At 50.4% G+C, this 13,566-nt stretch overlaps 1 protein-coding gene across 1 annotated transcript; it reads left to right on the top strand.

Moving 5' to 3' along the window:
* The first annotated feature begins 284 nt into the window (after positions 1–284).
* NIPAL4 (NIPA like domain containing 4) lies at positions 285–13,287 on the top strand. The gene is made up of 6 exons (XM_081230638.1): positions 285–577; positions 3,701–3,940; positions 7,368–7,424; positions 8,603–8,693; positions 10,931–11,091; positions 12,287–13,287. Exons 1-6 carry the CDS (start codon positions 325–327, stop codon positions 12,913–12,915), a joined length of 1,431 nt encoding a protein of 476 aa, XP_081086764.1. The 5' UTR covers positions 285–324; the 3' UTR covers positions 12,916–13,287.
* The last annotated feature ends 279 nt before the right edge of the window (positions 13,288–13,566 follow it).

The following is a 13,566-nucleotide window of genomic DNA, read 5'->3' on the forward strand; positions in this document are numbered from 1 at the left end:
ACCTACGTTAAATGAATAAATAAGGCAGGGAGGTAGGAAGCCAGGAAGGCAGGCAGGAAGGAAAAAACCCAGTGTCCTGGATCCCCATGGCCCGAGAGAGCCCCAACTGGCAGCAGTCCCCCTTTTTAGTCCCCACGTTCCCACTTCTACCTCAGCCAGAAAATTGCCCCCTCTCCAGCCACCCTGGAGCCCATCAACTGTCTAGGTGCTGGTCCGGCGTCTCGAGGAGAGGCGGTGCCCGGGGACCCGCCCCCTCGCCTCCTGCCTGGGCGAGGTGGTGACGCCCTCTCCGGGAGCCAGGCAGCCTCCGCGCCCCCGGAGGGCATGCGCCCCTCCGCGGGCAACTCGAGCACAGGGCCCCAGGCCCACGGAGTTGCCCAAGAGGCCGGGCGGCTCCTCCCCGGGGACCCTCCCCCTCTGGGGCGCGTCATTCTCCCCACCCCCGGGTCCGACCCCGGCTGCTCCTCGCACACCGGCCACGCGTGGGACAAACCTCAGCCACCTGCTCCGGAGCCGGGGAGCCGGGGCACCGTCCGCCCCATGGAGCTGCCGGCCAGCAACGCCAGCTGCGAGAACGGTGCGTGAGGCCAGCGGGGACCCCGTGCGCTCTGCGCTCCGCCTTCCCTCCCTGCTGCTCCTTTCCTCTGCGTCCTCTCCTGCCAGGGGGACCGAAACGGGGGAGGGGGTCCTCATGCGTCGTCCCCCACCCAGTTCTCAGGCCCGTCTTGGGAAGGAGCAGGGTTCTGGCTGACTTTCCCCCTCTTTGGAGCTGGGTAGCTGAGGGGGGAATGGGAGAAAGGGGGACGTGCGTAGGAGGGAAGAGGCGGGATTTATCGATTGGAGCGGGTCTACCAAGAGGTGGGGGCGGGGCGGTGTCTTTTATGTATAGTTGCTTCAGATTTTAGTACCTGCCCAGGTCTGTCCCCCTGGGGCTCACCAAAGACAGGGTAGAGGGCGCAGAGACTCACCACCCCCAAACCCACATCCACCTTTTAGGAAAAGGAGGGAAAGAACAACCCAGGAAAGGATAAGGAAATATTCTGGGCTTTACGCTCAAGTTCTTATTATGAACCTGGGTAGTAGACTAGGCTCTTTACCTGCATTATGCCAGTTAATCCTTAACACAACTCTAGAAGGCAGGTATATTATTACCTTACTGTCACCATTCTGGAAGTAGGGAAAATGAGGCTCTGAAAAGTCTGATTAACTTGCTCAAGGTAATACAGTGGGGAAATGGAATATGGAACCAGGGCTCTTGGATTCTAAAACCTGTACTGTGCTCATCTCCTTTCTTGGTATTTCTCCATTTTCCTACCTGGTCTTGGTATGCAGCTTGTGGGATATCCCTGTTTTTCTAACTTCTTTTCTCCAGTGAAGCTTTCAAAGCGGGCCTTTTGGGTGTTGGCTGGCCTTGGTTTTCTGAACAATGATGCAGTCCATTTTCAGCCTCGTCTTCCCCTGGGGAAAAACATGTTCCCCAGTCTTAGCATATTCTGGAAGAGAAACAGGAATCATCTGGCCCAACACCCATTTGTCAAGATGAGCACCCTCCTCAGAACTGGATTTCCTTTGGCCATCAGCCCTCTCTCCTTTTCTTTTTACCCCTGTGGGAGGACTTGACTTGATGGAGGGCACTGTGCCCCTTGGATGCCTCAGGCCTCCCCCAAAGAGCCAAGCCCACCCTTTGGCTCCACCTGCTGGAGATGAACCTTCAGGAGGGCGGGGGAAGGGGGTGGAAATGGGCTTGGCCTTCCTCTTGGGAGTCACCCTCCTTGGCCCACATCCTCCCAGGTTCTGGCTCTTTTCCTGAACTCAGGGAACTCCCAGGATTTGACTCTTGCCCTAACTGAGGAACAGGAGTGAGCAGTCAGAACAAGTTTGATTAGGGACCCAGATGGTTTCTTGTCTCATCTTCTCTGGATGGTGACACAGGTGTTGGAAAGAGAGGTCTCCCACTGCAGAAGACACATGGGCGTCCCCTGGTGGGTTCCAGACCCAGCTCTGCCACCAGGCTTTTATGAGACTCAAGCAAATCCTTCCCCATCTCAGGGCCTCAGTTTCCCCAGCTGAAAAGAAAGAGGGTTAGACAGGATGCCGTCTAAGGGCTTTTCCAGCTCTGCTGTTCTGTGCTTCTGTGCCATGGAAGAAAGGGCAACAGTGCCCTTACTTTGTTACGCCAAAATGCCACTCTGTGCTCTAGATATGCCAAAGCTAAAGCTGCCTGACCTTTTGGACTTTGGGCCCTTTTAGTGCAGGCCTAGAGATCTAGCTTGGTTCAAGGGGAAGTGCCTGGCCCGGGCCTACATCCTTGGCACACGAGCCTGGGTCTTTGTGACCCACAGTTTGAAAAAGACCTTCTACTACCAAAGGTCACAAACTCAGATGCTTATAGGGGCCGAGCACATAACAAAAATGACTGAAGGGAGCCGCGTGTGGACTCGGGAATCGCAAAGAGCATGTCCTGTCTAGGGGCAAAACCACTGCTGAGCCACAGCTTACTGTTGCCTATGGGACCATGTGCCCAGCAGAGTAAGCATGGCAGCCCTGAAGCTGGACTTTCATGGGAAATCTCCTGATTTTTAAATGTTAGCAGGGAGCTCATGTTTTAAGGTAACCTTCAAGAAGCTAAACGACACCCCATCCCCCTTGCCACCTGCTGTGGGGGGTGGTGGTGCTGGTGACTGAGAGCATGAACTTCGGCATTATATGGGCTAGGGAAGCAATTCTGGCTTCACCACTTACCACCAGTGTAGCCTTAGGCAGGTTACCAAGCTTATGAGGGCCCCAGTTTCTTCGGCTAAAACCCTGGGCATGACCACTCTGCCGTTTCCATGATAGGGATGCTCCTGAGAAGCCCCAGGGTGGTGGGCCCTGGGAGTACCAGAGGATTATTGCCTGTGCTTTGTACAGTTTCCTTGAACTTGGGCAGCTTAGTTCTTCTGACTGAGGGTCTGCCCCTCGTGCCCAAGTTTGTCCTGTTGTCCTTGGTATTTGTGCCAGAAGAGCCAGCAAGGGTGTGCTGGCTCAAGGGCATGAGAACTGATTGACTCTCATGGACTCTAGGACTTGGAAGGAGAGCTAAAGACAGATCCTGCATGGGGTGGCAGGGACACTGAGCCCTCTGAGGCCTGAAGGAGGCCTCAGCCCTGACCACAAGCACCAGAGGTCTTCGAAGTAAGGCCTGGGGATGGTCGGTTCTGACAAACAAGGATGCTCGTATTTCATCATCAGGCCTAGGAGGGGCTGTGGACTCCAGCCTCACTCCCTCCTGTTACCTGTCAGGACTCTGCACTGTGGCTGCAGTTAGGGATATGTAAGCGAAGAGGCCTCTGGGAGGGGAGAATCCCTGTATAATCCTGAGCTGTTGGAGGCCCATGTGCCCAGAGGCTGGGAGGGGATTCCTGTGGAGGCCAGGAGGTTGGATTCGATGAGGCCTGAGCGCTGTGGGGACCCTGCGTGGTGTGTAGGGGGCATCAGTCTGGCTTAGTGGTGAGGTGCTGGAGTTCTAGAGTCACACAGCCTGTGTTCTTAGGCAAGGTTCCCGACCTCTCATGGCCTCCATTTCCACATCTATGAAAGGGGAATCAAAGACAGCACTTATCTGACACATGGTTGGAAGCACTTGATGAGTTCACGAAGATAAAGCCCCTAGCCTGCATGCAAACGTCCCCAGCGTGACTCTCACCGTGGTCTTCCCTAGGTTCCCTGATCAGCCTGTACTGCTCCTCCCGACAAGTCCTGTGCCAGGTCATCAGTGACCTCAGCCCCAGGGCGCCCATCAATGTCATCCCCAACAGCTGGCAGGAGAGGTTCAGGCAGAACTACAGCTTCTACGTCGGCCTGGGGCTGGCCATCCTGTCCAGCTTCCTCATCGGCAGCAGCGTCATCCTCAAGAAGAAGGGCCTCCAGCGACTGGTGGCCTCTGGTGCTACGCGGGCTGGTAGGTTCCTGGGGGGCGGGGGTGGATGGGGTGCTGGGTGGTGAGCCCTCGGCCAGCCCTGTGAACCTCCCTTCACGGGGTCCACTATAGCGGTTTGAGAACCTGTCCTAGATAGGCACAAAAGGCTCATTGTCAGTCCCGTTGGGAGGCCGATCCACCAACAACAGGAGACCTTCCTTTATAATCCAGTAGTTCCTGAGAACTACATGATCAGTTAATTGGGGTGAAGACAGGGAAAAGTCTCGGGGCCAAGAATCAGAAACCCCAGGTCTAGTCCTGGTTTTATTTCTTACCAGTTGTGTCATCATAGGCAAGTCACAATTTCCCTACAAAATGGGAATATAATACCTTTGCCCAGAACAATGTCAGACACTGGTGTGTCCTCGCGTACTATCAATCTGAGCTCCTTTATAGGCTACAAAAGAAGTACTGAGTCTGTCCACAGGGATTTGCTTGTTTGAAAAATAAGACATGTATCCATGAAACAATTGTTGAGAAAAGGAATCCTATGTTTAAAAATTTGTTCATTTAATCATCATTCATTGTGTACCAGCTGTGTGCCAGGTTCCATGCTTGACCTGGGGACACAGTGCCCTTGTGGGGCATTGAGTTGAGTGGGAGAGACAGGCAAGTCGATAAACAGTTGTTCTGTAGCATGTTAAATGCTATCATGGGGAAAATGCAGAATGTTATAGCAATATTTTGGAGGGGCATGTAAAGCCAGGCTTGGGGGGTAGGGGAGGTTTTCTGTAGGAGTTGATTTAGAAGCTGAGACCTACATGATGTGGAGATAACAAGGTGAGGGGAAAAGAGAAAGAAGTAGTATTCCAGGCAGAAAGAACAGCATGTGCAAAGGCCCAGGGGTGAGAGAGCATGAGTGATATTAGAAGCTGAAACTGTCTCAGGATGGCTAGAGCATGGAGGGGTAAGAGATGGGGTGAGGGCCAGCTCATGAAATGTCTCGTAAACTGGGCTCCAGAGTTTGAGTGTAATTGTAAGTGACAAAGGTTTTAGGCAGGGGAGTGACATAGTTCGATTTACGATTTGAAAAGATCTCTGGTTGCTGGGTGCAGAGTGGATTAGGAGACAAGACTGGAGGGTGGGAGACCAATCTGGGGAGCAAAACAACAGAACTTGGGCCAGGAAATTGCAGTGGGAATGGAAACAAGTGGTGAAGTCCAGAGATAGATTTTGAAGGTAGGACTTACTGGGTTTGGGTTTGGTGTTGCCTGGCCCCAAGGGGAGGATGAAAAAATGAGTCCAGGTGACTCAGAGCGCTCTGCTTTGAGCAACTGGGGAGATGATGGTGCTATTTTCTGAGACAAAGAAAGCAGGAGGGGCAGGTTTATAGGAAGATGATGTGTTCAGGTTTGGACGTGTTCAGTTTAATGTTCTATGGGACACTGAGCTTTGGAAGCAGACTATTTGTGTTCCAATTCTAGCTCCTCAATTCCAGGTGATATGATCCTGGGCAAGAAAAATAGTTTTTCTGCCTCAGTTTCCTCATCTGAAAAAATGGGGGTAGGAATAGTTCCAGCTATATCTTGTTGTGAAGATGTGTAGTATGTTTAGAAAGATGCTTAGCATGGAGTAAGCACTAGTATTAGTTTTACTGTGATCTAAGCGGGAGAGCCTGACAGACAGTTGGATACCCAGGACTAGAGCCAGGTGTGCTCTAAAATGGAGAGCTGTGAGGTGTGGGCATGAAGTCAGGATCAGTGGTCATTGCTGCTCTAGCTCCTCTTCTGGACAAGGGTTTGAAAGGCCAGAGACCTCCCAGAGTGCCAGAAAAATAGCTGCTCCCACTCAGGAGAGAGCAGAGCGAGTATCATTGACCATCAGAAAGGCAGCTTCCCCGAAATCAGTTTTTCCTCCAGTCTGCTCTTTCAGTATCTTCTGAGATTTCAACTCAGTAAAATGCTCTCAGAGCACTTAACTTTTATGGGAGATTCTGACTGCTTGCGGAACCTGATGAACATTAAAGACCATCTTAGAAAAATGGGCATTCACAAAAAGCAACATACAAGTTTGGGATTTTCACGAAACCGTCTAAAACCCACCCTAATCATCATCATCCTCATCCTCATCGCTAATACTGAGTATTGACCATGTGCCAGGCTCTGAGTCCATCATGTGAACAAAGACAATTCTTGGCTACATGGAGCTTCCATTTTAGTGGGGGAAATTTCAGAAAATAAATAGATCAATTCAAATTATAAATGACAAGTGTCATTAAGGAGAAGAACTGAGTGTGACGAGAGAGAATCCCAAGAGGAAACAATAAAGATAAGGGGACCAGGGAGGGCATTTTAGTGGAAGCAACATTCAAGCAGAGACCTGTAGAGTAAGTGTAGATATAGGCAAATATTGTTAAGAAGACTATTCCAAACACGGAAAAGCACATGCAAAGGCCTTAAGGCCAAAAAGAGCTCATCATTTTTGAAGAACTCAAAGACAGCCTGAGTGGCTAGACTGTAGTAGGAAGTGTGGCAGGAGATGCCTTTGGAGAAGTGAGCAGGGTCAACACTATGAACAGGCTTGTTAGGGGTTCTGGTCTTTATCCTAAGAGCATTTCGAAGCCACTGGCCAGCTAGAAGCTGAGGAGTGACATAATTCTTAAAAGACTCCTGGCTGGGCTTCCCTGGTGGCGCAGTGGTTGAGAGTCCGCCTGCCGATGCAGGGGATATGGGTTCGTGTCCCGGTCCGGGAAGATCCCACATGCCACGGAGCGGCTGGGCCTGTGAGCCATGGCCGCTGAGCCTGCGCGTCCGGAGCCTGTGTTCCGCAACGGGAGAGGCCACAACAGTGAGAGGCAAAGACTCCTGGCTACTATGAAAGGAATGGATTATAAAGGGACAAGAGAAGAACCAGAGGAGTCCTAGGAGGCGGTTGCCTCAACCCAGACCAGAGGTGATAGTGCCTGGGAGTTGGGTGGTGGCAGTGGAGTGGACATATGTGAAATGCATTTTGGAGACAGAATCAGCAGGATGGAATGGATGCAGAAGGTGGAGTAGTGGGAGGGTCAGATGTGATTCCCTGGTTTCTGGCTTAAGCAACTAGGTACACGGAGGTGCCACTTACTGAGCTTCATTTGGTGGGTAGGGAGCATTTAAAAATCAAGAGTTCCATTTAGGACAGAGTTTGAGATGCCTGTGTGAGACCCAAGAGTTGTCAAGTAAGCAACTGGATATACATCAGGACTAAGGAGAAAGGATCAGGGTGCATATATGAAATAGGATATCTAGATGGAATTTAAAACTTTGGAAGGGATGAACTCACCCAGGGCAGGGGCCAGAAGCAAGCCTGGAGGACTCACCACAGCTGACATATACTGAACCCTTAAAGAGACTGGTGAGTGAAGGTAGAGAAGGAAAGGTCCTGAGAAAGTATGGCCAACCTCTAACTTCACGCCCATTCCTTTCTACAGTGGATGGAGGCTACGGCTACCTGAAGGATGCGATGTGGTGGGCTGGATTTCTCACCAGTAAGTGGGTTCTTTGCTACTAAAGACAGTGCCCCATTGGTGACAGAGGCAGAGATGAAAGGAGGGGTGGATGGGGCATTTCTTTCTCTATTGTGCAAAATATGAATCCAAGGCCCAGATTTCTAGGGGGAGAATCTAAAGAGTCTTTGCAGGTAGAACATTTTACCTGCATCTCAGGTCACTTTCTCCATGCAAAGTCAGTCTTTCATCCATAAAGCATCTGTCCCCAGAGAGGTTTGTTACAGAGCTGGTAGTGATAAAGGTGTAATTTCTCAACTTCCCTTGAAATTCAGGGAGCTCTGACTGCCCGCTGGAGGCTTCTGGACTCCTGCAGGGCACAGCCTGGGACTCCTCTAAGTCAGCTGCCCCATTCCACAGGCAATTGTTGGCTCACTTAGAACATGGCTGGTCTGCCACCTAAGGTTTGCCCACATTTTCACATTCACACATTCCTTTCCACCCACCCTCTCTGGCTTTCAAACCCTAATTCTTTGGGATGGAAAATTAGCCAGCTTTCGATTTGTAATCCCCTAAGTCAGGTTTTGATCCCTGTCTTAGCCAGAGTTATCACATTCATCATCTGCTTTCAAAGGGCAGACCCAGGTCATTCCCTACGAGCAGGGAGACAGAAGAGGCACTTGCAGGAGTCTGCAAACTGGAAACTCATATGGGGAGAAGGAGGCCCTTTGGGAATGTCTGACTTTCTAACCACCTGCCTGTCAATCTAGACTATCCATAACTCCTCTGGGAAAGACGGCTCCGTGGACCATTTGGTACCTGGAGAATCAATAACCGTAGCTGTGTCTTCATTTGATAATTAACACTTTCTAGAGCTTACCTTGAAGATACAGACCAATCATTGGCAGTCCCTGAGATACACTTAACTGTGCCTAGGCTAGAAGCCAAGGGACCTCAAGAACCAGAAGGCACCATGTGACCCTGGACTCTAGGCCACCTCCCTATCTTTAACATGGGAGGATTTGGTCAGGATCATCTGGGCCTGACCTTCAGATCAGATTCTGCAGGGAGACAGCATAAGGGTCGGGATTTTAAGGAATGCTGGTCTGGGATTCTGTGAATGGTTGAACACTGAATGAAGCCGTCTCCACCCAGATTCATTTGGGCTGGAGATGGGGCATCAGAGCCACTGTGACCTCTCTTCCCCCTTAATTTCCTAGTGGCTGCCGGAGAAGTTGCCAACTTTGGGGCCTATGCATTTGCTCCTGCGACAGTCGTCACACCGCTGGGAGCGCTGAGTATCCTCATAAGGTTGTGGTCACCTCTCTTGCTGTCTCTTCCTATTTTCAGTTTGTTGATGTCCGGAACTGCACATGGGGTCAATTGCTACTTGCAGTCAAGGACCTGGGTCAGTCCCAGCTTCAGGAAGGAGGCAGTGTGCTGTTCAGAGCTCCACACCCTTGGATTGTTTGCTGCCTGGGCAGTGAAGGGGCAGGCCAAGCCCAAACCAGGTGGAAGGGCTTCCCCTGCCACCAGGCTGAATGTCTCATGTCAGTGTTTTCGTGCCCCAATAGGAGAAGCACACAAGTTGAAAGTACAAGCCCTAGATTAACCCTCCCCATGTTCTAACCTTCTCTCTGCCACTTTGTAGTTACATGGCAGGTCACTTAACTACTCTGCGCCTCAATTACCCATCTGCTAAGTGGGGATGTTCGTAATACCTGCCTGAAGGCATTGATTTAAGGACTAAATGAGATGATGCACAGAAAGTGCATAGTACAGAACTGGCACTGAAGAATAACCACAGCTAACATATATTGAGGGTTTACTCTGTGCTAAATGTTCTAAATGTATTCCCTCATTTAATCCTCACAGCATCCCTACTAATTAGAAAGGAGGGGAGACCTGAGGCCAAGAGGGGTTAAGCATCTTGGCCGAGGTCACCCAGGTCCCAGGAGGCTGGGCCAGGATTCCCTCCCAGGCAGTCTAATTTCAGAGTCTGGGTGCTTAACCACTAGGCCCCATTGCCTGGAAAATGTTTGATGGGATTAAAGATAGCTGACATTAAATGTGTGTGCTTCCCATTGCCCCGTTCCTCCCAAGCTACAAACACAGTTCTTCTGTGGGGATCCTGAGCCCCATTTGAAGCTGGCTCTGATTGTCACCCTAACCTTGGAGTCCCGGTAAGTCCCTAGCCCACCACACCCAGTACCTGTAATTTCCTGTTTTGTTTTACCAGCTTGATGACAATTTTGCAGCATTTATGCAGTCAAAAACCAGATAGAGCCGTGACTCACATGGCACGGTTGGCTGATGTAGCTGTGATACCAGTATTGCATATCTGATTAGTTTACAGATTCCCATCCCAGAAGTTGGAGCGGCAGGGGATCCTCCACTGTGTCACCTCTGCCTTTGCTAATGCTACCGGGCGCTGGTTGGCAAACAGCCATTGTGGGTAAAATGTTTTTGGGAGTTTTAGAGGAGAGATGGGAGACATTCAAAGGAGGTTAGACATCAATTCCCTCTTTCCTGATACCTTTAAGCAGGACTCATGAGGCTCATTGGGTTACCTTAGGTCAGCCAAGATTTTTGCCCTAAACTAATGCCGCCTGTTTAAAGAAACAGAAGCATGCCCCAGCGAGTATACCTGTCTTGTCTCACCACCCTTCTTCCTTCACCTTTGCTGCTCATTTGGAGGTTGTGACGGGAATGAAAGTCACATCACCAAGGAACAGCAAGGAACTGGAGGTGTTTTGTCCAGAAAAGACTCAAGGAAGTCAGGAGAATTCTTCTCAGTGAGGTGTAGAGGAAAAACCATAGGCTTTATAATTAGACAGAACTTGAGTTCAAATCCTGGCTCGTCTCTTACCAGTTGTATGATATTGCCATCATTTAAGCTTCTATGGGACTCAGTTTTCTCATCTATAAAATGGACGTAAGTATATTTTACTTCTCAGAGTTGCAAGATGTTACTGAGATAATAACTGGGAAGTTCTTAGCACAATATCTAGTATGTAAAGTGTGCCCAAGTGTCACTGTGGTTGTTTATATTGGCACATACAAATGGAAGAAGGAATGGATTTGTTTTGTATGGCTCAAGGAATAGATATGGGATGAGTAGAAACTACCATATTTTGGGTTAATAACAGAATGAACCTACAGTGGATTCATTTGCCTTGTGAAGGGGGGAGCTGCTTGCCACCAGAGGTATACAAGCCAAGGCTGAAAGCCTTCTGTTTGCAATGTTAAGAGAAGATGTGCTCATTGGGTAGGAAGTTAGACAAGAGTGCTTTGAAGGGCTCTTCCAACTCTTCTCTTTGGGGATATTGTCAGTCTCTAAAATGAAAGAAATTCACATGTATGTTGTCGATTCCTCCAGCCCACACTGTAACCCTCCCCTAAATAAGTTTCTATTTCACACATTTCCTAGGGGTCTAGAAAAGCTTCCACGTGTGAGAGTAGTGAGCCCTTGCTCAGCCCTCACTTTTCTCCAGGACGCTGGGACTGGGCTGGCTGCTGTAATCCCTTTCTCCACTTTCACATTGCAGTGCCATCCTTTCCTCATATTTCCTGGGAGAGAGTCTGAACCTGCTGGGGAAGCTGGGCTGTGTGATCTGTGTGGCCGGCAGCACAGTGATGGTGATACATGCCCCCGAGGAAGAGAAGATCACCACCATCATGGAGATGGCTGCCAAGATGAAAGATACAGGTAGGCTCCAGGCTCCCAGTGAGCAGGAAAGCACTGGGCTGGGCATGAACCATGTTAAAGGTCTGACTGGGGTCTGGCCATATCAGGTGCTGCCATGTGGAGGAGGAGGAAGCAAGCTCAGGGAGGAAAGCTTGATGGGCTGGTACTGAGGCTAGCTTACAGGTTCCCAGTCTGATAGGTATGGATGCTATTATTATGTATTTGTTATGTGCCAGGTACTGTTCTAAATGCTTTGTTTGCATTGTCTTAGTTCAGGTTGTTTTAACAGAATATCATAGACTGGGTGGCTTATAAACAACAGACATTTATGTTTCACAGTTCCGGGGGTCACGATCAAGTCCTGGATCAAGGCCCGATAGATTTTGTTCATAGATGGCCAGCTTCTCGCTGTGTCCTCATCTGGTGTACAGGGCAAAGGAGCTCTCTGGAATCCCTTTTATAAGGGCAGTATTCCCTTCCTGAGGGCTCTACCCTCATGCCTGAATCGCCTCCCAAAGACGTCACCTCCGAATACCATCGCGTTAGGGATTAGCACTCAACATGTAAATGGGAGGGGTGGCATTCCGTCAATTGCATGTATTAATTTAATCCTACAAGAAAACTCCTATGAGGAAGGTCCTAATATTAATCCTATTTTACAAAGAGGAAACCGAGGTCTTGGGGGTTTAATTAATAACTTGTACAAGTTATTAAAAAGTTGTGTTGGGCTTCCCTGGTGGCGCAGTGGTTGGGAGTCCGCCTGCCGATGCAGGGGACACGGGTTCGTGCCCCGGTCTGGGAAGATCCCACATGCCGCGGAGCGGCTGGGCCCGTGAGCCATGGCCGCTGAGCCTGTGCGTCCGGAGCCTGTGCTCCGCAGCGGGAGAGCCACAACGGTGAGAGGCCCGCATACCAAAAAAAAAAAAAAAAAAAAGTTGCGTTGCTGGAACTGGGACCCATGTTTGACTCCAGAGCCCACGTTCTCTTTTTTTTTTTTAATTTTTTTGGCCACACCAGGTGGCATGTGGGATCTTAGTTCCCTGACCAGGGATCAAACCAGCACCCACTGCGTTGGAAGCATGGAGTCCTAACCACTGGACCGCCAGGGAAGTCCCAAGCCTAGGTTCTTAATGAGACATCCCATTGCCATGGGTGGGGGCTCTAGAGCCTACTGGCATCCTCCCAGGTCAGTTACCTGTCTCCATCCCCCACAAAGGGTACATCGTGTTTGCTGTGCTTCTGCTGGTGTCCTGCCTCATCCTCATCTTCGTCATCGCCCCACGTTATGGACAAAGGAATATCCTCATCTACATTGTCATCTGCTCTGTGATCGGGGCCTTCTCTGTGTCCGCCGTCAAGGGTCTGGGCATCACCATTAAAAACTTCTTCCAGGGGCTGCCAGTCGTGCGGCACCCTCTCCCCTACATCCTGTCCCTCGTGCTGGCACTTTCGCTCAGCACTCAGGTCAATTTCCTCAACAAGGCGCTGGACATCTATAATACCTCCCTGGTGTTCCCCATCTACTACGTGTTCTTCACCTCGATGGTGGTGACCTCCTCCATTATCCTCTTCAAGGAGTGGCACAGCATGTCGGCCGTGGACATTGTGGGCACCCTCTCTGGCTTTGTCACCATCATCCTGGGTGTGTTCATGCTTCACGCTTTCAAAGACCTGGACATGAGCCAGACCAGCCTGCCCCACATGCACAAAAACCCAACCCCCGTTCCCGCCCCAGAGCCCAGCATCGTTAAACTCGAAGACAAGAATGTTCTTGTGGACAATATAGAACTCTCCAGCGCCCCATCACCAGGAAAGAAGCCCAAAGTGTTTATCATCCATTCGTAAAGCTTGGAATACATGAGTGAGAGGGTGAGCCCTGTGGTACAGCCTGACTGCTCAATTTCAGAGCCACCTGGTTATTTTCAACACAACTCTTACCAGTGGGCTCTCTTTTCTTGAGACGTTCATTTATACCTCACCGCTGTTTCCGGGAGAAAAATCCCTACCCAGTGAGCAGTGGCGGCAGAACCTCCTGGAAACACAGCCTCAGTGACCAAATACCCTACTTCACCTTGGTGCCAGCAGGTCCCCTGGACCTCCTGTCCTGCTTGTTTCCTCGATGCCATCTCTGTGTTGTTGGGAAGAAGATAGGATTTGATCCGTTGAATGTAGCACAAGCCAAGAACTTCCCTGAAATGTTGGTCATCAGGAAATCCTTCGCACTGGTTCTTCTCCTGAGACTGATTCACCGTTCCTGAGCCCAAGACTGAAGTGCAGCTGGCCCTCCGAGGCCCAGAGAGCAACTCACCATGCCTCCCATCCAGAACCAACAGACACACAATTATTGTAAAAGGTCTTTTTACATTTGCCACCTCATCTTCGGAGACAGAGGCAAGACCTCAGCTGACCTGCTTACTGTGAAAGCCACCTGACGTCTCAGGGAACATTTCCACCAGCCTCATTCCCAGAGCAGCCAGCCTGGAGGTCAGCATCTGT

The sequence above is a fragment of the Mesoplodon bidens genome (assembly GCF_964165515.1).
Source record: "Mesoplodon bidens genome assembly, chromosome: 4".
In the NCBI taxonomy this organism is placed as follows: Eukaryota; Metazoa; Chordata; class Mammalia; order Artiodactyla; family Ziphiidae; genus Mesoplodon; species Mesoplodon bidens.